Here is a 24228-nt window from a genome sequence, read left to right as displayed (position 1 = left end):
GATAATATTCTGCGGTTGATGAAGGTTCTTAGTTGTGGGAGGAAGAGAAAAGTGATTCTAGAAGCACCACTCTACAATAAAGATTGTGTTTTGGGCAACATTTTAGCTGCTCATTTCCTTTCTTCATCTGATCCTTCCAGAGCTAATTCCTACGTTGAAACTGCGGCATCCAATCTTGTCAGTTCCACTGTTCTTGTAGTTCATATTCTACTTTGGGTTTGGGGAAAAAATTCTTAGTTTAACTCCATTTGCTTTTTCTTCAGGAACAATGTACACCTTATGAGAAAGCGGTTTACGAGGCTCTTACATACCTAATCTCTGAGGACAGGGATGACGACTTGGCTTTTGAATTGCACACCAAGGTTGGTTCTTACTTCCATTGTTAGTATATCTGGAATATTAAACTAGAGTCTAGTTTTATGTTTTTGTATCTGGCACCAATACAATGGTTATGGTTCAGAATGTAAAGTTCTGTGCCTTTTTGAGTCATTTGTTTGAATTTGGATTGTGGTTTGCAGCTACTTAATAGATTCCCAAAGGATTTGGCCTCTTTGAAAAGGGCACAGCTTTTATGTTTCTACATGGGTCAACCTGATCCCTTTTTGGGTCTTGTTCAGCAGGTACTTAAAAGTTCTCATCGAATTGTTGGTCACTGAATGATTCACGTGTCTAAGACTATAAAATTTGATTGTATCTGCTTAATATTGTAGGTTCTACCTGCGAATCAAGAAGAAAGTTATATTCATGGTATACTTGCGTTCCCATTGTTAGAACTTGGTCGAATGGAAGAAGCTGTGGCAGCTTCCAAAAAAGGCTATGAGATAAACAAAGAAGAGGCCTGGGCACATCACTGTGTTGAGTTTCTCAAACAATTTTACATGACATTCAGCATTTGCATCCTTTATTCTCAGGTTCTATTGAACACTTACTTATTTGTTGCAGTTGTGTCATGTTCTTCAACATGAGTGTCGGTTTAAAGAAGCAGTGGAGTTCGTGGAACCACTCACAGAATCTTGGCCATCTTGCTCTTTCTTCATGTAAAGCATTTCCCACTTACTTGAAGGTTCTCACATATTATCAAGCTCTCTGCTTATAATTTAGAATTCCTGAGATTTTTTGTTAAACATGTTTAAAATTCTCAGGTATACACACAATTGGTGGCATGTTGCTCTTTGTTACTTGGAAGGAGGATCACCAATGAGTAAAGTAGAGGAGATTTATGATCATCACATTTGGAAAGAATTGGAGAAAGACGACGCTGTTCCTCCTGAAGTAACCCTCGTTTCAATTCAGAAAGAAGTCTATGTTTTTGCTTCCTCTATCCAACAATTAGCTGTCTGCAAATATTTAGGTTTATCTGAATGCGCTGGGATTGTTGATGGTTTTGAAGACCGTCTAAAAAACCTTGCAGTTTTTAATATTTTGAATATACAAATAGTTTTTCATTATTTATGTTAGAAAATTTTCTATTTTTGTTTTCTGGAGTTATATATTTATTCATAATATAACGGATTTTTTTTAAGTAGGGACCCTTTCAAATATGTTTTTTTTTTTTGTGTATTTGAATTTGTTTTTTTGTAACTCTAGAATATAAAATTTAACATGTATAGATAAAGATTATAATGGGAAAGTATCGAAGAGAATAAGAATTAAGGTGTTATCTATATATATATTTTTGGATCACAATTAGCAAATAAATCCTGAAGTTGAGAAGTATTTACAATGACATGCCATTAGCATTAATTATTTAGATTTGTTTTATTTAAGTATAGATTTTTAATTGAAATTCATTTCTCATATATTTAGCAAAAGTCTCTACAAAATCTTTCCTTATCTATTTAAGTAAAGATTTTGAAATCAAATATGTTCTCAACAATTTACCAAAAATCTCAATTGTGGCACGGAATGAAAAATTGTTTGAAAATGTGGATAACGATCCGTTAGAGGTTTTACGGTTAGCGGAAAGAGAGGCACAATTGTGGCACTCAGCTCAAGTGGAGCTTCATACTGAAACTCAGGCTTCAGTGGAATTTCCAAATCGGCCTCAAACGAGGGGGGTGTCCCTAGATTCGGATTTTACAGGATACCGTTGTTTTGTGGATGGATCCTGGAAAGACAGCGACAAGTTTTCCGGGATAGGGTGGTTTTGTACACCATCAAACGGTGAGCCATCAACAATGGGAGCTGCCAACCTCCGTAGAAGCCTATCTCCGCTACATGCCGAATTCGAGGCCCTCCTTTGGGCGATGAAGTGTATGATTGGTGCAGATAATCAAGAGGTAGCATTCCTTACAGACTGTTCTGACCTGGTGAAGATGGTGTCTTCCCCAACCGAATGGCCGGCCTTCTCAGTGTATCTGGAGGAATTTCAGAGCGACAAGGAAGAGTTCTCTACCTTCTCTTTATCTTTAATTTCTCGTTGTGCAAATGCAAAAGCGGATAATCTGGCACGAAAAATTCGTACGGAACCGCTTCATATCACTTATGTAAACAACATTCCACAAGAATGGCTCTTTTGAGTAATATTTAATTACAGATGACAAAAAAAAAAAAAAAAAAAAAAAAATTTACCAAAAATCTCTACACAATCTTTTTAAAAATCTCGACTTAGTTAACTTCTGATTTTTATCTGCAAAAAAAAAAATTAATTGTAACGAGTGATGTAAAAATCGGGAATGTTGATACTACAATTTCTTCTACTTTTTTTTTTTTTTATATAATGAAAATTATTTTTTAGGGATATTTTCTTAAAACCTCTAAACAAAACAAAGGGCTCTTTTGGCGGGTCGACCCGCAAAACCGCAACTCTCTACGGGCTTATCCGCATGAACCTGTGACCTGTAGTGGATAAAAATATTATTTAAAAAAAATAACAAATGATGTTTAATTTTACGGGACGGGGTTATATGGTGCAACGGGTTTAGATCAATATTAATATTAAACAATATACTATGGTTGAAATCCTAGAATTAAAAATCAAAATTTAATTATAAAATCAGAAACACTAAACAAAATAAACAATATTAACAAAACAAATACAACTTAAAATTTTGCAAAATAATTTTTAGTTATAAAAAAATCGACTCGCGGTGTACCGCAGAGTAAAATCTAGATTTGGAAGTTTAAGGAAGAAAAATCTTTTTTAAAAAATAATAGCTCTGCGGTGTACCGCAAGAAAAATCTTTCTCCTAAACTGAGGCAAGAAGAAGAAGAAAGCCAAATGTCGTTTAAGTGTATATATAGATATACCATTTAAACCTAAAACACAATTAATATACTCAAAACTATTAATATAGATATATGAATGGTACATTTATAAAATAGGTCAAAATATTATATTATACTCTCTATTAATAAACAAAACTAATTATATTTAGATTTTTTTAAAAAACATTATAGCCCCGCGGTGTACCGCGGGTTCAAATCTAGTTGGTTTATTAATTTGTAAATCCATATAGGATTTGAAAATCTCTATTAGGGGGTGTTATTGGATTTTGAAATCCTGTGTTATTCAATTATGTACTTGCAAAAATATGTTAAAAATCTGCTGTTATTGGATTTGTATTTGTTTGATGTATTCTAAAATGAATTAAAAACAACTGTTATTCAATATTCATTTGACTTGTTTCATTTTGGATTTGAATGTATTTTTACTCATAAAACATGAACAAAAACAATCCCAGCATTTTATAAAGTATTTCAAAATCCCACGTTTACCCCACATACAGGCATTAGACTTCAAAATCCAATTCACATATTATCTGTCAATTCAAGTCCATAAAAACCCCAATCCAATAACAGCCCCTTAATTATTTTTTTTTTTGATGAAATGTGAAATTGATTACTGTGAACAACCTTTACAAAACTGTTTTTATCGACAAGAAATAAAAGGGAGAACCATACAGAAGAAACTATCGTCGAACTCTAGAGCGAAACCACTCTTGGAGCAATCCTCCTAGTTTTTTGGAGTCATAATATCGCAGTGACGTAATGCGAGTACGGACTGATTTCTCAATGGTTTTTGCAACTTGTATGTGCGAACAAGAGCTTTTGTTGTGTCTCCTATCGTTACGTTCACGCCATAAATAGTAGATTGTAGCTTGAAAAGCTATCCGAAGAAGAATGGAACGAATCCCGGCTTGTTGAGGAGTACATAAACCAATCAATGTTTCATTCCAGTCCGGATCCGTGTGTAACAAACCTCCCGCAATATCCGTCCAGACAAGGTAAGAGAATGGGCACGCGAAGAAGAGGTGATCACGCGACTCGTCTCTCTCCCCACAAAAGACACACGACTGAGCACAGCCCCATTGCCCCATACGAACTCCCGTCGATAATCTATCATTTACGGCCAGCCATGCGATGAAAGCAAACCGAGGAACTGCTTGAGGGAACCAAATTACCTTAGACCAGTCCCTCTCCTCCCTACGAGATCGCAGCAAGTCCCAAGTCCTTGCAGATGAGAAGTTTGGCCTATAATCTTCGGAATAGTGAAGCCACAAGCACTTATCTTTCCCCGCGGCACTCGTCGGGACAACCACATTGTGTATTTGTTTCTTTATTTCTTCCAAAGTTTTGTCACGACAGCGACGTAAACCCCATTGAGAACCGTTTACCACATCAGATACCTTTGCAAACCGCTGCACTCCCAAGCCACGAATGCCATTGTCACCAACGATGTCTATCAGTCGTCCCATTGGGAGCCAATAATCAAGCCAGAAAAATGTTTCCTTACCATCCCCAATCTGAGTACGAATAAAACCAGCAGCTAACGGGCGTAATTTAAGCAGCTTCCTCCATTGCCAAGATCCTAGAGTTGAGATTTTGACATCCCATATAGTACCTTTGCGAATAAGAAATCGCTTCACCCAAGCAACCCACAAGGAACCGGTGGAAGTGATGATTTTCCAAAGCAAACTAAGGCCAAAAACTGCCGCAACTTCATGTAGGCGACGAATACCCAAGCCACCCTCCTTTTTTGGGACACAAACCTCCTCCCACGCTATCTTTGACTTAGAATGAATATTTGGAGAACCACTCCAGAGAAAAGCTGAACACATACTCTCAATCTCCTTAAAACATTTCTTTGGTAAAACAAACACTGAACACCAAAAATTGGTGATGCTAGCGATAACTGATTTAAGAAGCTGAACCCTTCCCGCATAGGATAAGTGACGATTTGTCCAGTTCGCTAGTCGGTTCCGTATTTTTTCCACAAGTGGCTCATAATCGACTCTTGACAAAGACTTAGTTATGAAATCAAGATATATGGATTTTGAAATAACATGTGTTTACCCATGGATTTGAATCCTTCTATTTTTCTCTTTCAATTCCATTCAATTCCATATAAAACATAATTTGGATTCTCAAATCCAAAAACAAATGAATAAACGAATAACACAAGATTTTAATTAGTATTTATAAATCATAGAACCAATAACACATGATTTTATTTAGGATTTTAAAATCAATGATTGAATAACAAATGATTTTTGTTTGGATTTCTAATTCCTTATAAAACCATGAACCAATAACCCCTCCTAAAATGCTTTTTTTTTAAAAAATGTGCAAAATATATACACCATACCATCAACTAAGCTTTTGATTATACCATCAACTAAGCTTTTGATTCTCCAAGAGATCATTCGCGCCAAAATGAAAAAAAACAAAAGCTTTTTTAGTAACTAATAAAAAGTTTGCATTGTACAACAAAATATACCATTACTAGTTTTTAATTTTATTTGCAATTCATTTTATCAAGTTAAAAGAATAGGTTTTATGATACAACAAAACTAAATATACCATTCATTCATGCTACAAGATCTAGTTGATAATTATATTAGTTAGAGGGTATGCAACAAGGGGATGAAATCAGTCCAACTCTCAACTTAGCCATGGATGACTCGACGGCTTCCCTCATCATCTTATCCATTAACTACGCTAACTCTTCTTGGTGCCTAGATGAATTAGCTTTGCTCTGCGATCTTAGATCATCTCTTAAACGTCCCATGATACATATCTTATATGGAGTCAATCCCTCCGATGTCCGCAAACGCGAAAGTTTTTTGACGAGGAGAAGATAGAGCGATGGAGGAGAGCTATGAATTTAGTCGGAAATATCCCTGGATTTGTTTACACGTAGGGACTCCATATGTCATCCATCTCTGGATTTGTAAATCATGTAGTAGAATTGAATATTGGTTGTGGCTGCTTGCAATTCATTTTATCAAGTTAGAAGAATGGGTTTTATGATACAACAAAACAAAATATACCATTCATTCATGCTACAAGATCTAGTTGATAATTATATTAGTTAGTGCCAAACCAAAAAAAAAAAAAAAAAGAGAGTGTAATCCGCAAAATCTTCTAAAGGAATCGAACCCGTTACCTTTGTGTACTAAGATAACACATTCACAACCACTCTGCCACGTCAAATTCTCTGTTCATTTTACAAACTTAAATATTTATATATGTCTGAAGGAGCCGCCCCCATAATACCCTATACCGTGGGTCCGCCCTTGCTAATTAATTACAAATATCACATATCACTCTCATATGTGAATGTAATTAATGACACGCCCTTACCTTAACTTGATTTCTGAAAAACATCTTGTTTCAGAGACATCAATGAAGCTATGAAACAAGGTTGTTGCCTGCTTCTACTGCCGGTCAAAAGCCTTTTTATGCACGACACAATAAAATTTATTTAACAGTTATGTTGTTTGCTCTGTTTTTGCTGTATAGCTTGTGACTTGGTTTTGGTTTTGGTTTTGACTGATTTCTTATGCAACTTATCAATTACATAACAAGTAATATTGTATTTAACCAGGAGAAGCTTTTAGCTGAGCATTTGCAACATTCAAATTGCCACGAATTGTTCTGACCTTAGATTTGATGGATTCCATTTTTGAATTAAAAGTCAATGCGTAGCAAAGTCAAATAAATACTGTTGTGTGTTGTAGCACTAAGACCAGATTATCAATAGGCTCTTAGAAGAATCTTAGGTAAATCTTAAGTATTAAAAAATATTTAATTAAATGGCAAATGATTATTATTGGTAAGAAAGGTAAGAAATGTTTCTTACCTAAGAGCCAAAAAATGTTTGTAAGAGGTAAATCTTAAGTATTAACTAAAACTTTTACAATTTTAATACTAAAAATTTACTAAGGGTCTCACTGGTTTAAACGCAGCGATTGCGGTTGCGGTTGCGGGAGTTTGCGGAAGCGGGCGGTTGCGGCTTCAAGCGTTACCAAGCGTTTTGAACGACTGGTTTAGCGTTTGAAAATGGGTGCGGTTGCGGGAGTTTTATGACTGGTAAACCAGCGGGTGCGGTAGCAATTAAATAAAAAAATGACCAAAATAAATAAAAAATATTAAAAAAAAGAAATAAAAACACCAATATATTTTTATGATAATATTAGAAAAATTGAACATGATTCTGGTTTTTGTTTGAATAAATAAAGTACAATATAATTATTCAAAAATAAAGAAATTTTGTAACAAGATAGTACTTTATGCATCTGGTTTAACACCAAAAATTGCATCAAGTGATGGGACAAACTGTAAATAACGTTGAATTCAATCAAAAAGCAAGTGAGTTTCTATTCGAGAAACAAATCGAAACATATATTCAATCAAAAAGCAAAGCAATACGTAATGAAAAGAAAAAAACGATGCCATGAAAAATATTCAAAAAGTTACACATGAGGTGATGAATGAATAAAAGGATATATGATACTTACGTTTGGTTCTTGATTTTCATCAGTTTGGGTGGGAGACATTGAGAGAATAGGGATTCAGAATATTATTAGGGTTTCTGATGAGAACGTGATACAAAGATGAAAGATATATATATGATTAATATATATTATAATAATTATAAGTAAACGTTTGATTTTTTTTATTTTAAATCCAACCGCTACCGCCTGCAACCGCAAACGCTTGCGGGAAGGAGCTTTTAAAATTCAGCGATTTTGAGCGGTTAGAAGCGGTACAGAGCGGATTCTATGATTGATACCAACCGCTAACAACCGTAACCGACTGCTAGCAGGAGAACCAATCAAGCCCTAAGAACCAAAATTAACAACCACCCAATAATGTTGCTCTAACTACTGAAAGCTAATTAAGGTTTCTCTCCAGATTCCCGAGAAACAACAAACCGTTTCTCAGAAACTTACCAATCTTTTCAGCTCTTGAAAGGTAAAGCCAGCTAAGAAAGTGAATCTACTGTTACATGATCTGCTACCGCATAGAAGTTAAGAAACTGCACACAATCAGTCTTATCGATAAAAACTGATTGTTGCTCATATAGGAGTGTTTTGGATTTTGTGTATTTTTATCCTTAATTTCCTATTCTCAAACTTATTTGCTTCTTTTTACGTATTTTTCCTATAACCAAAAAGAGGACACTCTTGTTTCCCAATTTTTTGAGAGTTCAACGGATATGTGAAGATTTGGCTTATTGTACTCTACCATAACTTAGCTTTGGTCTAATAATAATCCATCCACATAGAGAGCAGTTGAATCGTGTACACGCTCAATAGACACAACTCGTTTGCTTTCAGGCCTTTAGCCGCGGTGTAGCTACATTCTTCGGCATTTTCTCATGCTGAGCAGTCTCACATGAGGCATCTGAGAGGTCTTACAAGCCGTGCCATCCTTTTCCGAAGAACTACTGTTCCCCAAATTGATTACGTTCATTGATATTTCGAGATGCCTTCGAGTGTCTGTGATCTTTCATGAGTTCCTCCACCCTTGCAATGACACTAGCTGTGTTGACTCTACAAGAAGACTAGTAACTTAAGAATCAAGTCACATGTGTGTAACTTGTTCTGCAGACCGTTCAAGTGCAAACCAAACCACAACATGGATAAACCCATTTCATACCTAAGAGCTCTAAAACCATTGGAGAGCTTGAATAACCTCCTCAAATCAGGAAATGTCACACAGCACAGCAACTGAGGTCTAATCCATAGTAGCCTCCGGTGATACTCTGATTCCAGTCATACTGTTATTATCCGAAGAAAGGATCAGAACATTGAGAACCCCTTATTAAGATTGAGCTTAAAATGAAGTGTATTTCTCATTAATTGGTAAAGACTGTACAATATGTGTTTATATATAAGTATGAATAAGCTTAACCGGTTATAACAACCCGGTTATCTATTGGTACAACCTAATACACCCCCCTTAAACCTCTTAAACAGAATGTGGTGAAAAGAGGTTTGACATAGACATCCTGCTTAAGAGAGAGTGAAAAGGACTTGGATGCAAGGCTTTAGTGAGTATATCTGCGTGTTGATTCTCAGTAGCAACATGAAACAATCGCAGAAAACCATTCTTGACCTGGTCACGAGTTATGTGACAATCGATCTCTATATGTTTCTTCCTTTCGTGGAAGACCGGATTTGTAGCTATATGGATTGCAGACTTATTATCACAAAACAGTTTAGCTGGAGTACGCACCTGAACCTTTCAATCCTTCAATAGTTGACTTAACCAGAGAAGCTCACAAGTAGCTTTGGCCATACTCCTATACTCTGCTTCATTAATGCTCCGGCTCACTGTTTGCTATTTCTTTGATTTCCAGCTTATCAAAGATTTACCAAGATATACACAGTAACCAAACAGAACAACGAGTATCTTGACATGTTCCCCAATCCGCGTCAGCAAAAGCATTGAGACACATCTCAGAATCAACAGCATAGAACAATCCCTAACCCGGGTTGCCTTTTAGGTATCTCAACACTCTGTGAGCTGCTTGCATATGAATATCCGTGGGACAAGAGAGGAATTGACTTAACTTGTGGACTGCAAAGGTTATGTCTGGCCTCGTGATAGTGAGATATAGTAATCTTCCAACTAATTCTCTATAAGGAGTACCATTATCTAACAGAACCCCTGTCTCCATGGTCAAGTTGATTGTAGGATCCATAGGAACCCGACATGGTTGACAAGCTAACATTCCAGTAGAAGCTAAGATATCTAATGCATATTTTTGTTGACACACAGAGATACCTGTAGCATTCCTGGCAATTTCAAGACCCAAGAAGAATTTTGGAGCTCCCATGTCTTTGATCTTGAATGCAGCATGTAAAGCATTTTTAAGTTCATGCAACTCGCTGTCACTGTTAGATGCAATCATTATATCATCAACATACACTAATAGTGCAATGAAAGCAGTCAAAGCAATCCCTGTTTGCTTTACAAATAAAGTGTTGTCTCTTGGAGACTGAACAAAACCAGCCTGTAACACCACATTTGAGAAGCAATGATACCACTGACGTGAAGCTTGCTTCAGTCCATATAAGGACTTGTGGAGCCTACAAACCGGATTAGATGGAAGATGACCATCTGCAGGTGTATACCCTTGAGGAAGACTCATAAAGATTTCTTCATCTAGTGTTCCATGCAAAAAGCATTGGTAACATCCATTTGTGTTAAGGTCCAACCATGAGCAGATGCTAATCCTAACACAAGTTTCACACTAGCAAGCTTAGCAACATGAGAGAAGGTATCTATGTAATCTATGCCTTCTTGTTGAGTGTATCCTTTGGCTACTAATCTAGCCTTATATCTTTCAATCGATCCATCCGGGTTATATTTTATTGTTTAAACCCATTTACATCCTATGACCGACTTACCAGGAGGCAAAGATTCAATACTCCATGTTCCATTCTGTTCCAGGGCAGAGATTTCCATATCCATGGCCTTGGGAAAATGAGGATGAGCCATAGCCTGATGAAAGTTTTGCGGTTCTGATTCAATTGAGCAAGACAAAACAAAAGACTGATAGGAAGGATTTAATTTTGAGTAAGTAGGAACTGATGAAAGGGGATAAAGTTTTTTGGAATTATGTAATGGTAAAGAAGAAATTTGTGAAGCAGAAATTTGTGAATCAGATGTATGAGAAGAAGAAACAGAGACTTGTAAAAGATTGCAATGGTATTCAGATAAGTAACCTGGAGCTTTAGCTTGTCGTTCTGGCCTGACAATGGGTAGAGAAACCTGTCCTTTGTCAGCTGCAACAGTCTCTTGTGGTATTGATGTAGCACTAGAGTGTGATGCAGATGCATGATCATTCACAGGAGATGAAGCAGGTACAGAATGCACATGAATATTTTCAACAAGATTAATAGCAACAGGTATAAATGCAGGCAGAATGGACTTAGAAAACAAATCATCAGAAGGAGTAGGCGATGAAACATTCTTAAATGGAAATATAGTTTCATGAAAGATGATATTCCGAGTAATAGAAACTACATTTGTTTCTAGATTCAATACTTTGTATCCTTTATAACCAGATGGATAACCTAGAAAGACACATGGCTCAGCTCTTGGTGAGAATTTATTTCTATCCTTATTATGAGTAGAAACATAACATAAGCAACCAAAAGACTTGAGAAAATTATAATTTGGAACCTTTTTCAAAATCTTTTCATATGGAGAAATTTTATTCAAAACTAAAGAAGGAGTCCTATTTATGAGAAAAACAGCATTGTGCACACAATCACTCCAATATGTCAATGGAACATTAGATTGAAACAACAATGCACGTGCAACATTTAACAAATGTTGATGTTTCCTTTCTACCACCGAATTTTGTTGCGGTGTATATGGACATGAGAAGTGATGAATCATAACATGATCTTTAACAAGTTTTGTAAAAGAAAGTTCAGGTGCATTATCACTACGAATTGCTTTAATTGCTGATTTATATTGGGTTTCTACATGTTTAATAAAAGCAGGAAAAACAACAAGAACATCATTTTTATTTTTCAACATATAAATCCAAGTGACTCTAGTACAATCTTCTACAATAGTAAGAAAGTATTTGTATCCCTCTATAGATTCTATTGAGAAAGGTCTCCAAATATCTAGATGAATCAAATTAAATGGAGACTCTGACAAATGATTATTTGAAATAAAAGGTAACTTTTTCTGTTTAGCTAAATGACAGACATCACAATGAGTATGAGAAGACTTAGAGGAAGACAAATTTAAAATACCCGTCATATGCTGTAACTTGTTTGAGGATGGATGTGCTAGGCGTTGATGCCAGAGATTTCCATCCACTTGCAAGGATCCACAGAACAATGATGACTGAGAACTGGACTGACTTGATATGCTTGGAGACTCCAATATGTAAAGACTATGCATGAGGAAGCCTTTACCAATCATCAAGTCCCGAGTATGGTCCTGAATATAACAAGCATCAGTATAGAAATGAGCAGAACAATTATCATGTTTTAACAGAGAGCTAACACTCAGTAAATTGAACTTAAAAGTAGAAACATAAAGAACATCATGCAATATTAAGGAGGCAATATGCACTGTGCGTGTGAAGCCGCCTTGGGTCGTAATTATTGCCCTATTTTATAGGTGCAATGATTACTACTCATCGCTGTTCCGCCTCTATAAATACTTCCACCCTTCTCGCTAACTTCTCATTCTTCCTCCTCTGCCAAAGGTATAACTTTTCTCCTCTCTCTATCTCGATTTCTCTCGCTTTTGTCTTGTTTTTTTGTTGCGATGTCATCCGATGCTAGCTCCCGTGATTCCGTCTCTGACCACTTCCGTTCTCGCACGTCATCTGATTCCACGGATCGTACATCATCCGTTGATCGGTTCCGGACCAACTCTATTGATGACGACCTGGAATCCAACTTATTCCCTCGTCGAAGGGAATCGCAGAGGTCGTCTGACGCTGGTTCTTCGATCCCTGCGACCGAGCTGCAGCGCTGCGAGTTGTCTTCTCAGCGAGATCTCGTTGGGGCGACCTCGATTCCTTCTCTCCGGGATGAGGATATTGGTGATGTAAAGTTTGACGATCCGGAAATTGAGCCCGAGCTCGCCGAGATGCCTTTTGGGGTTCCCGGGCCGTCCCCCTATCATGTTGACTTCCTGGGTCTGACCCAGACGAGGGTTGAGACCCTTGCGTACGCCCTTCATTACTGTGACGCTCCATCCTCGATCGAAGCTCGTGTTCCGACCCCGTCCGAGCGACCTTGGTCTGCTCCGGCTGGCATCTTCTGCGTATATGAGAGCTTCTTTCCAGAATGCGACCTCACCTTTCCGATCCCGGTTTTCCTGCTTGAATATGTAGCGAGGCAGGAGATGGCTCTTTCTCAACTCTCTGTTGCTGCCATCCGGAACGCAATAGGTTTGGTTCGGCTGGCAGGTAGGTGCGGCGTGGTGGTCCGCTCATCTCACTACGAGGAGACGACCAAAATCAAGAGCCTCAGCAAGAAAAAGCCGGGCTTGCACTACGTTCAATCGTCTACTACACCCAAACTTGTCGATGAGGCCAAGAGCAAAACTAACGACTGGTCGACGGGATACTTTTTTGTTAGGATTTCTGTGGAATCCGTCGAGGATGTTCGGATTCCGATCTACACGGGGTGGAAAATTTCACCCGGTAGCTTGAGCTCGTCTTTCACCCTCAAGCTTTTCGTTTGTCTTTGTCGATTTTTCTAATGTTTCTTTTATTTGCAGCTCGTTTTCCGACAATATTTGATCCGTTCCCCGAACAGCTCAAGGAGGATCTCGCCAAGATTCGTGCTGAAGGCACTTATATCTGGCCCTCTGTTATCAAAGCTGTCCGTCGCCCGTCCCGGAACACTTCGCGAGGTCGCCAAAGTTCTTCTGTTTGTCGCAATTCCAAGAAACCAGCTCGTCAAACTTCTGGTATTTCTCGTGTTCAGTTCTTCCCCTTCGGATCGTTGGTTCCTTGACTCCCGCGATACCTTCCTTAGGTCGCAAAACGATGGGAAAGTTCAACCTCAACGTCGTCGCGAACTACGCCAGCCGCCACAAAGGGAAGAGGCCGGCAACGGAGGATCCTACTCCGAATTCGTCTCGTTCGGAAGAACGAGATGTGAGGGAGGCTTTGAAGAAAAGTCTCCTGGATCAGGGAGGTCGTCATGCCTTCCAGGCCGGCAGCTCAAGGCCACTCAGCCCTAACTCCGAGAGGGCGAAGAAAAATGAAATGCTCGCGGCTCGGTTAGCCCAACAGGAAGGTGGGGTCGACCAGGCTGGGATCCTTCCTGCGGGAGGCGGTTCTTAAGCCGTGGTTGCTGGCGGTGGTTCGGTGGAGCCTCCGGCTCGGAAGAGGGCTCCGGACGCCGAGGCTCGCCCGGTTGCTTCGAAGAGGCCCCAGGTCGCTGACCATCGCTGGTCGTACCGCTATAACGATAGGAATGTTCCCTTTGTTTCTAATGCGGACGCCTGCGCAGGCCTTTTCTGCGAGATGGGTCATGGTCCGGGCTCATTCCCTTCCCTTGACGAGCTTCGAGAGCGGGATGCGTATACCGAGGCGGCCAGGAAGTCGTGCGAGGTTACTCCCTTCAACTGCGTTCAATTTTGTTTGTTTATTTTTGGTTTTGTTGGGTTCCTGTGCGGCTGACTTGAACTTTCGCCTTATTCTAGGTGGCCTTTGCGATGAACCGTATGGTTCACCTCTACGAGCGTCGGGTTCGTCGCCTTTCGACCGAGAATCCAAACTCGGGCGACTACCAGGCTGCCATCGCTGCGGAGAAGGAGAAGGTCAAGCTCGTTTCTCGGGAGTTGGGGGTTGTCAAGGACGAGGCGGCGAAGCTCCGAGGGAAGGTCAACATCCTCGACCACCACCGGAGCGGGCTGATTGCTGAGCAGAACCGCCTGAGTGCCGAGGTTGAGAAAGAGAAAATTCGTTATGACGAGCTTGCTGCGTTCACCCGTTCTGAGAAGGCAAGGCTGTGGAATCGTCGTGCTGAATACGACGAGTACTGCAGGGGCAAAGCCTTAGCGAAAATGGCTCGGCAGTTCCAGGCTCGCCTCACTCGCCTGAAGGCTCACGTCGAGGACACCCAGGCTGTGCAGCCGACTCTCCTACTCTATAGCCAAGCGGTCGAGAATCTCGGCATTTTGAAGGCCCTGATGGAGAGTGGCGAGGTTGTCCTCAAGTCGGGTGAGACGCTCTCTAAGCTTGAAGCTGATGTGGCTCAGTACGAGGCCGAGCTGGTGGCCTTTGATGTGACCGTTCTGGAGGACGGCGATTTCGATGCTTACACCCTGTTTGCCGATCGGGACGAGGTGACTGAGAATCTTCAGTATGCTGCGTTAGCCGCCAGCAGCAGAGAAGGTACTCAGGCCGACGAGGTCGAAGGAGGCGATGTCGTTGACCAAGGAACTCAGCAGGAGGTCACTGTCGAAGCGCAAGAGGCAAGGGCCGAGGTCCGGGACGAAGGCGGTCTTGGGACTGAGGTTGTCGATGTGGAGCAGACGGGTGAGCGACAGGGCGTTCCGCGGGCAGTGACTCCGTTAACTCAGATCGTCCGAAAGGGGGAGGGCGTTGATATTGAAAGTTGACCGCGAGGTCATTGTCTTTTAAAATTTGTTTTTTGTTTTGCCGCGTTGACGACTTTATTTTATCCGGTCACCGCTTTGTTGGCTTTTGAACTCGTGCCGTTAAATCGGCTTTTAACTTTATTGCCGCTGGGTCGGCATATTTAAACTCGTTTGATGCTTGGTCGGCCTGTTTTATATAGTTATTTTTGCCGATTATTTCTCTCTTTTCCTTTAGTTTTCTTAGTCTTTTTGCTTATGCTCCTCAAGGGTCGGCTCCTGTGTGGAGCGGGACGCGGCCGGTTTCTGTGTAAACCTGGTCGTGATTGGCTTGGTGCGAGTTCACCGGGCCAATGCGGGGCCTAGATCAGCTCGGCTTTTCGTAAGTTTGGCAGGTCACGAACTTGCGAGTTCGAGCTCGTCTTAGATGTTGGTTTTGTCGAAACAATGCAAGTACCGGACTTGGCTTGTGCGAAGTTTCTACTCTTTGGCTTTCCGAGTTCGCTCGGAGTGTTCGAGACGGGCTCGAGACATCGTGAGGTGCGACGCGCGGTGATTGGCTTATCCTGTACTAGCCTGACAAATTTTTGGAAGTGCGAGTTCGTTCCCGGCTTATGTTATCCAGTTTGTCGAAGCTATGCGAGCACGGAGCTCGGACTTCAGACCCTTAAGTGTAGGTTTTTTCCAAGACTTTTTTACTTGTTTTGGCAGACTTAAGTAAGGGTGTGCGTTCTCGTTCGAACGTGTTCGATCGAATTGCCTGGCCAGGGTATCGATGTAATTTTTGGTTCGGTTGTATTTCGAAATTAGATGGAAATATAAAATTTTATTAATATTACAGTTGCGCCCCGCAAGCAGGGCTGCCTACGTACCCTCTGATCGGAGGGATCAAGCCGTTCGTAGTTCACATTACATAGAGAGGCATCGTTTTTTTTTTTTTTTTTTTCACGAAATAAGGAGAGCGAGGTCGTCAGTAGTAGTATCGCTTGAGGTGCATGGAGTTCCAAGTTCGTGGGACTTCGGTGCCGCTCATGGTGAGGAGTTCGTAGTCGCCGGGGCGAACTATCTTCGAGATTTGGTATGGGCCTTCCCAGTTTGCTCCTAGTTTACCAGTGTTGAATTCAGCCATATTTTCGAAGACTTTTCTAAGTACGAGGTCGCTGACGTCGAAGTGGCGGTTGTGTACTTTCTTGTTGTAATATTTGGCAGCAGCGAGCTGGTAATTTTGTATTCGGCATAACGCAGTATTGCGTACTTCCTCGAGTTCATCGAGTCTGTCGAGCATCATCTGATTGTTGAGGTCGGGATGGGCCGCCATCATAGAGCGTCGGAGACTCGAGTAACCGACTTCGGCAGGGGCCATTGCTTCTATGCCGTACGCTAGCGCAAATGGTGTTTGCTCGGTGGCGCTGCGGGGTGTGGTTCGGTACGCCCAAAGTACTCCGTCTAGTTCGTCTGCCCATATCCCTTTTTTGTCGTCGAGGCGTTTTTTAAGGCTGGCGAGAATAGTTTTGTTGGTCGCTTCGGCTTGTCCGTTGCCTTGCGGGTATCTCGGTGTGGATTTGTTTAGACGAATTTTTCCAGCTCGCACAGAAATTCTCGAATGTCAGCGAGATGAATTGCGAGCCGTTGTCGGTGATGATTTCGTATGGAAGGCCATGTCGGCATATTATATATTTCCAGACGAAATTCTGGACATCCTTGGCTCGTATTATCGCGTACGATTCGGCTTCTACCCATTTAGTAAAGTAATCCTTTATGATTAAAACAAACCGTTTTTGTCTAGAGGTCAGCAAAGGGCCGACGATATCCATGGCCCACCTCATGAGCGGGTATGGTGCCGCGCCGACTTTGAGTAGTTCGGTTGGTTGATGTATCGAGGGCGCGTGTCTTTGACATTGGTCACACTTAGCTATGAAGTCCTTGTAGTCCGATATCATGGTCGGTTAATAAAAACCCAGCTTTTTGATTTGCAGTGCGAGAGCTCGTCCGCCGGAGTGGCTGCCGCCGGCCCCCATGTTTGTTTCCTTCTCCGTGATATCCTCGCCGTGTAAGCAGCTCAGCCACGCTCCGGTTGCGCTAAGCTTTAGGAGGCAATTTTCCAGAGTCGTGTACTTCGTGGCTTTGATGCGTAATCGACGTGCTGCCCATTTATCTGTTGGGATCGTTCCGTCGGTGAGGAAATCGCGTATCTCGACCCGCCAGTCAGTTGGGTCGGATGCATCTGGATCGCGATTTGTTCCGACGAAATTGACGATATCGATTGCTTCGATGCTTGGTCGGTCTACGCTTTCCACCGGGATAATACGTCGAAGGTTGGGGTCCGACGTGGATGCTAGTGCGGCAAGAGCGTCGGCCGGTGCGTTATCTCCTCGTGGGATTTTGGTGAGTTCGAAGTGTGTAAACTGTGAGGATAACTTCTTGACGACCTTGAGGTACGCCTCCATTGTGTCATTTTTGGCTTCATATTCGCTGCTAAATTGATTTGCGACGAGCTGTGAGTCTACGTATGCTTGGACTCGTTTGATCTTCATTCCTAGAGCGAGACGTAGACCGGCAATGAGCGCTTCGTATTCGGAGACATTATTTGTTGCCGCAAAGCGCAGACGAAATGTTTGCTCGATCATTTCCCTGGTTGGTGAGACCAGTCGTATACCGACGCCAGAGCATGGCCGGTTTTGAAGACCCTGGAAATTAGGGTTTACAAGATGAAGAAGAGGATGACTTGTGTAATTAATAGGATATACCTTGACTTGTGGGTCTTATTAGAGTTAGAGCCTGTAAAAAATATTTACATATGTTGTATGAACAAAATTTTGTTGTGTTTTTCCCTCTTAAATTAAAAATTTGTTACCTTTTTCATAATATTGTCATGTTCAACTTGTATTACAAACCAAATTTTTATTGGGATGATTATTGGAGACTAACACTTGAAAAAACACTATGCTGTACGACATAAAATCATTTTTAAACTAGCACATTTTGATGATATTGACGACATTTAGTTATAGATTGTGTAATTTTTCAGTTATAATCTTCTTAAAGAATATTCTGTGTTGTGTCATTTAATCACCCAGAGATTCTTTTGCCTCAATGGGTTCAGGTTGGTTCAGACGAAACTTTGCAGAAAAAGACTTATTGTCCGTTTCTGGAAACAAGACATTGCCTCTCCGTAACGTTAATCACCATTTTGGTTAGCACTTTCAAAGCTGTTAAGCATCATTATCTCTCTTAATTATGTTTGGTGTCTGCTTTTAAGCCTTTAATTAGCCTTGAAATTCAAAATTATTCCCTAATCTCAGTCTGGAAATAACGCATTAATGTCTTTTTTTTTTTACTTTATTGCGGTAGGTTGTATTTGCTATCGCCTATCGGCATTATTTTCTTCTTATATGATTAAGATCCAATTACCAAAAAGGAATTAAGATAACAACTTTATAAAATTAGCATTGTCTTTGTACAAGTAGGTACAACAGTTTGATTAACTTATGCTAATGGTACTAATTTACGCTAATGGAACATCATCTTGAATCGTTTCACATTTTCTTCTTATCTACTTTAAAGAAATTATACAATTCCTAGGATTTTCTAAATTGACGAATAGACTTGGAACAGTAAAATTGTGAGTGAAAATAGCTAAAAACGTGCAAGTTAGCATACACCGACCTATTTCACTGCGAAGTCTTGATGACACAAACATTATTGTATTTACACATGAATTAGCTTACGTCGGATTCGCACAAAAAAAACAAAAAGAAAGAATAATTAAGTTGTATATATCTAATACATTCATCTCCCTTTTAAGAATTTCAAATGATTAAAACAAAAATTTTATGGATTGTTTTTGTTAATCGATCAAGTTAAATGTGACCAAACGGCTCATCATATATAAAATTTGTAAAACAAAGAAAATAAAAGGACTTGAAAAGGAGGTTATCGTGAGAAACAAAAAGACTAACCTTGACAAAGATGTAAATAAGTGAGATTTTGTCAAAAAGTATTACTAGATAGTTTAGTTGTGGAAAGTTTTAATTGCTAAGCAAAATATGTAAATACAATTGTCTTCATGCAAGTAAATTTGTGTGTCATTATATAGCATCCATCAACCTTAAGTATGAGCCTACACAAATCTTTTGTCTCTTCTCTCATTCTCTATCTTCCTCATTCTCACTCGCTCTAGTTCTATCACTCTCCCTATCTTCTCGATCTCTCACTTTTGACGTTTCTGATTTCTGCATCACAGAGAATTCAGTTTGATGATTAGACATCTAAAACCCTACATGGAGTCGTCTAGTGTCCATCGCTCTCATTGTTTCGATATTCTTGATGGAGTCCCACTACAGGACGATCATTTCAGCTCAGCCTTCCTACCAAACACTGACTTCAATGTCCAGTTGAATTCCATATCGACCCGCAGCAACAATCAGTCTCACTTAGACCCAAATGCAGAAAACATTTTCCATAATGAAGGTCTTGCTCCAGAAGAAAGGAGGGCAAGAAGAATGGTCTCTAACCGGGAATCTGCAAGAAGGTCACGTATGCGCAAAAAGAAGCAGATCGAAGAGCTGCAACAACAAGTTGAACAGCTCATGATGTTGAATCATCACTTGCATGAGAAAGTCATCAACTTGTTGGAAAGCAACCACCAAATCCTGCACGAGAACTCACAGCTGAAAGAGAAAGCCTCTTCCTTTCACTTGCTCATGGCAGATGTGTTATTACCCATGAGAAATGCAGAGAGCAACATCAATGACCGCAATGTCAATTATCTAAGAGGAGAAACATCAAACCGTCCCACCAACAGTCCCTTTGGTAAGTAAAATAAAGTTTCATGATCCACTCTTCTAGTTCTTGGTGTGTTTACTAAAAAAGTCTGTAGTACTATGATTGATGCATATATGTGACTAGTGACTACTACACTGGCAATCACTTGAATTTGTATGTAGATAATGGATAACAACAATGCAGTAGCTATTATTGTTAAATATCTACTTGTTTCACATGATTGGTCTAAAGAAGCAAATCAACTTAAGCAAAAGGTTCAACAAACATTGTTAACACCAAAAACAGAACAAAAAAACTAAATGGGCATATCTGGTTTCTTGCCAACATCACAAGTGTCCTCTAAGACAGTACCTCCATTGGGGATTTCACCATTGGGTATCTCTGCAGAAGCTGAATCAATGACCTCTTCTTGTTCTTCTTCTACTTCTTCTACTTCTCCTACTTCTTCAACTTCTTCTTCAACCTCTTCTACTTCTTCCATTTCTTCTACTTCATCTTCTTCTTCTTCGATGCATTGTGGCGGGTCTAGAAACGAAGCATCCGGGTCTGCATACCAACGTGCACAAGGCCACCTAAAAGCAATGACCAAAACCCAAGATAAACAGTATTATCATCCAAAAATACAAACACACAGTCGAAAACTTATGACAAAAACCTCTGTTTTATACACCAATCTGAAAACTTACACGCTTGAACAAATGGTTTCACCATCAATTGTTGTTGTCTCCTCATATTCATCCACTGAAACAAAAACAACAACACCCAAAAAAAAGATCAGTTTTTTAATGGAAATCTTAACCACAAGAACAAGTACAACAATGAGACAAATAACCTTCAGAGAAGTGCTTATCCATGAGATACTTCCTAAAGTCAGCTTCGTATCTTCGATACTTCTCAGCATACTCATCGCTATCCAGATACCTAAGAATGAAATTGGTATTTGTGAACATTCAATTTTAGGTTCTTCAATTGCACCACAAATAATGGAAATTTTCAAAATTCATGAAAGCAAAATTACTTGTAAAAGATGGTTCTTCGTCAACCAATTGATCTGTTAAAATTCCGTTGCTATTCACAATATCCATCATCTGCAATACAATCAGAGTTTTATAGATCGTGTAAATTACTCTGTGAGAGAGCACAGAGAGCGGAGAGAGTACCGTAATTTGTGGCGCCGGAGAGGGAGGAGCGGCGGAAATGAGTTCAGAGATGACTGGAATCTCATGCGGCGGTGGCTGCTCCACCTGCGGAGGCCGAATCGCCGGAGATGTAGCACTCTCGCTAGTCATACGTTTTCAGTTTTTTTTAGTTAAATTTATTTTTGAAAACTCAATCTATTGACGGTGACAATGATTGTACACTATCTTTGGTTTTTTTTTTTTGTCAACTTTTTATATTAGAATCAATTTATGAAGACTAGGTTTTTGTCTTTTATATACTTCTATATTAAATTCATTTTTGTAATTTGAAATTTATTAATTTAAATATAAAATATTATATATTTTCCCGCATAATTAAGTAATTTTGTGTCAAAAAACATTTCCGCGTAATCGGTTGCTTTTTTTACTTTCGGAATTTGATCAATTTAGTACGATATTTGTTGTGTGTATATGTATATACTAAATTTATATAAGAATAGGTAATTATATGCCTACACACCGTTAAAAACTAAAATTGTTGTATTGTAGTTTAGGTAGTATAGTTAAAAACTGCAAATTAGTTTGTAAGTGACCATTACCTCCACTAGATTGAAAATCCTCTGATACATTAAGATGAGATTATAGTTTGAAAAAATCTTCTAGAAACATCTCTAACCGGGAATCTGCAAGAAGGTCACGTATGCGCAAAAAGAAGCAGATCGAAGAGCTGCAACAACAAGTTGAACAGCTCATGATGTTGAATCATCACTTGCATGAGAAAGTCATCAACTTGTTGGAAAGCAACCACCAAATCCTGCACGAGAACTCACAGCTGAAAGAGAAAGCCTCTTCCTTTCACTTGCTCATGGCAGATGTGTTATTACCCATGAGAAATGCAGAGAGCAACATCAATGACCGCAATGTCAATTATCTAAGAGGAGAAACATCAAACCGTCCCACCAACAGTCCCTTTGGTAAGTAAAATAAAGTTTCATGATCCACTCTTCTAGTTCTTGGTGTGTTTACTAAAAAAGTCTGTAGTACTATGATTGATGCATATATGTGACTAGTGACTACTACACTAGCAATCACTTGAATTTGTATGTAGATAATGGATAACAACAATGCAGTAGCTATTATTGTTAAATATCTACTTGTTTCACATGATTGGTCTAAAGAAGCAAATCAACTTAAGCAAAAGGTTCAACAAACATTGTTAACACCAAAAACAGAACAAAAAAAACTAAATGGGCATATCTGGTTTCTTGCCAACATCACAAGTGTCCTCTAAGACAGTACCTCCATTGGGGATTTCACCATTGGGTATCTCTGCAGAAGCTGAATCAATGACCTCTTCTTGTTCTTCTTCTACTTCTTCTACCTCTCCTACTTCTCCTACTTCTTCAACTTCTTCTTCAACCTCTTCTACTTCTTCCATTTCTTCTACTTCATCTTCTTCTTCTTCGATGCATTGTGGCGGGTCTAGAAACGAAGCATCCGGGTCTGCATACCAACGTGCACATGGCCACCTAAAAGCAATGACCAAAACCCAAGATAAACAGTATTATCATCCAAAAATACAAACACACAGTCGAAAATTTATGACAAAAACCTCTGTTTTATACACCAATCTGAAAACTTACACGCTTGAACAAATGGTTTCACCATCAATTGTTGTTGTCTCCTCATATTCATCCACTGAAACAAAAACAACAACACCCAAAAAAAGATCAATTTTTTAATGAAATCTTAACCACAAGAACAAGTACAACAATGAGACTAATAACCTTGAGAGAAGTGCTTATCCATGAGATACTTCCTAAAGTCAGCTTCGTATCTTCGATACTTCTCAGCATACTCATCGCTATCCAGATACCTAAGAATGAAATTGGTATTTGTGAACATTCAATTTTAGGTTCTTCAATTGCACCACAAAGAATGGAAATTTTCAAAATTCATGAAAGCAAAATTACTTGTAAAAAGATGGTTCTTCGTCAACCAATTGATCTGTTAAAATTCCATTGCTATTCACAATATCCATCATCTGCAATACAATCAGAGTTTTATAGATCGTGTAAATTACTCTGTGAGAGAGCACAGAGAGCGGAGAGAGTACCGTAATTTGTGGCGCCGGAGAGGGAGGAGCGGCGGAAATGAGTTCAGAGATGACTGGAATCTCATGCGGCGGTGGCTGCTCCACCTGCGGAGGCCGAATCGCCGGAGATGTAGCACTCTCGCTAGTCATACGTTTTCAGTTTTTTTTAATGAAATTTATTTTTGAAAACTCAATCTATTGACGGTGACTATGATTGTACACTATCTTTGGTTTTTTTTGTCAACTTTTTATATTAGAATCAATTTATGAAGACTAGGTTTTTGTCTTTTATATACTTCTATATTAAATTCATTTTTGTAATTTGAAATTTATTAATTTAAATATAAAATATTATATATTTTCCCGCATAATTAAGTAATTTTGTGTCAAAAAACATTTCCGCGTAATCGGTTGCTTTTTTTACTTTCGGAATTTGATCAATTTAGTACGATATTTGTTGTGTGTATATGTATATACTAAATTTATATAAGAATAGGTAATTATATGCCTACGCACCGTTAAAAACTAAATTGTTGTATTGTAGTTTAGGTAGTATAGTTAAAAACAGCAAATTAGTTTGTAAGTGACCATTACCTCCACTAGATTGAAAATCCTCTGATACATTAAGATGAGATTATAGTTTGAAAAAATCTTCTAGAAACATCTCTAACCGGGAATATGCAAGAAGGTCACGTATGCGCAAAAAGAAGCAGATCGAAGAGCTGCAACAACAAGTTAAACAGCTCATGATGTTGAATCATCACTTGCATGAGAAAGTCATCAACTTGTTGGAAAGCAACCACCAAATCCTGCACGAGAACTCACAGCTGAAAAAGAAAGCCTCTTCCTTTCACTTGCTCATGGCAGATGTGTTATTACCCATGA

The 24228-nt window shown here is 39.4% G+C and overlaps 4 protein-coding genes across 4 annotated transcripts; 2 read left to right on the top strand and 2 right to left on the bottom strand.

The window, feature by feature from the left end:
• The first annotated feature begins 18 nt into the window (after positions 1–18).
• Positions 19–1399, top strand: LOC9321779 (tetratricopeptide repeat protein 38). The gene is made up of 7 exons (XM_021032077.1): positions 19–177; positions 264–362; positions 519–620; positions 711–854; positions 943–1037; positions 1143–1272; positions 1352–1399. Exons 1-7 carry the CDS (start codon positions 19–21, stop codon positions 1397–1399), a joined length of 777 nt encoding a protein of 258 aa, XP_020887736.1.
• Positions 1400–19243: 17844 nt separating this feature from the next.
• On the top strand, positions 19244–20231 carry LOC9319677 (basic leucine zipper 43). Its single transcript, XM_021033365.1, has one exon. The coding sequence runs from the start codon at positions 19581–19583 to the stop codon at positions 20142–20144; it is 564 nt and encodes a 187-aa protein (XP_020889024.1). The 5' UTR covers positions 19244–19580; the 3' UTR covers positions 20145–20231.
• Positions 20232–20274: 43 nt separating this feature from the next.
• Positions 20275–21432, bottom strand: LOC9319676. The gene is made up of 5 exons (XM_021033366.1): positions 21270–21432; positions 21088–21197; positions 20942–21030; positions 20796–20850; positions 20275–20681 (listed from the first exon to the last, which is right to left on the bottom strand). The coding sequence occupies exons 1-5, from the start codon at positions 21396–21398 to the stop codon at positions 20405–20407; spliced, it is 660 nt and encodes a 219-aa protein (XP_020889025.1). The 5' UTR covers positions 21399–21432; the 3' UTR covers positions 20275–20404.
• An 877-nt stretch (positions 21433–22309) lies between these two features.
• LOC9319675 lies at positions 22310–23585 on the bottom strand. Its single transcript, XM_021030386.1, has 5 exons — positions 23365–23585; positions 23222–23292; positions 23036–23124; positions 22892–22946; positions 22310–22777 (listed from the first exon to the last, which is right to left on the bottom strand). The coding sequence occupies exons 1-5, from the start codon at positions 23491–23493 to the stop codon at positions 22492–22494; spliced, it is 630 nt and encodes a 209-aa protein (XP_020886045.1). The 5' UTR covers positions 23494–23585; the 3' UTR covers positions 22310–22491.
• Positions 23586–24228: the final 643 nt, after the last annotated feature.

Source organism: Arabidopsis lyrata (genome assembly GCF_000004255.2).
Source record: "Arabidopsis lyrata subsp. lyrata unplaced genomic scaffold ARALYscaffold_3, whole genome shotgun sequence".
NCBI classification, from domain to species: Eukaryota; Viridiplantae; Streptophyta; class Magnoliopsida; order Brassicales; family Brassicaceae; genus Arabidopsis; species Arabidopsis lyrata.
This window is presented reverse-complemented; position numbering and strand designations above follow the sequence as displayed.

What these genes read in the sequence shown, in the direction of transcription:
- LOC9319675 (XM_021030386.1), bottom strand. Translation starts at nt 23,493, where the DNA reads ATGACTAGCGAGAGTGCTACATCTCCGGCGATTCGGCCTCCGCAGGTG. An exon ending in GAAGAACCATCTTTTTACAA is followed by an intron (nt 23,125 to 23,221) that starts GTAATTTTGCTT and finishes TTTCATTCTTAG; the next exon opens with GTATCTGGATAGCGATGAGT. An exon ending in GAAACCATTTGTTCAAGCGT is followed by an intron (nt 22,778 to 22,891) that starts GTAAGTTTTCAG and finishes CATTGCTTTTAG; the next exon opens with GTGGCCATGTGCACGTTGGT.
- LOC9319676 (XM_021033366.1), bottom strand. Translation starts at nt 21,398, where the DNA reads ATGACTAGCGAGAGTGCTACATCTCCGGCGATTCGGCCTCCGCAGGTG. An exon ending in TTTGAAAATTTCCATTATTT is followed by an intron (nt 21,031 to 21,087) that starts GTGGTGCAATTG and finishes TTTCATTCTTAG; the next exon opens with GTATCTGGATAGCGATGAGT. An exon ending in GGATAAGCACTTCTCTGAAG is followed by an intron (nt 20,851 to 20,941) that starts GTTATTTGTCTC and finishes TTTTTGTTTCAG; the next exon opens with TGGATGAATATGAGGAGACA.
- LOC9319677 (XM_021033365.1), top strand. Translation starts at nt 19,581, where the DNA reads ATGATTAGACATCTAAAACCCTACATGGAGTCGTCTAGTGTCCATCGC.
- LOC9321779 (XM_021032077.1), top strand. Translation starts at nt 19, where the DNA reads ATGAAGGTTCTTAGTTGTGGGAGGAAGAGAAAAGTGATTCTAGAAGCA. An exon ending in TTTTGGGTCTTGTTCAGCAG is followed by an intron (nt 621 to 710) that starts GTACTTAAAAGT and finishes TTAATATTGTAG; the next exon opens with GTTCTACCTGCGAATCAAGA. An exon ending in CCATCTTGCTCTTTCTTCAT is followed by an intron (nt 1,038 to 1,142) that starts GTAAAGCATTTC and finishes TAAAATTCTCAG; the next exon opens with GTATACACACAATTGGTGGC.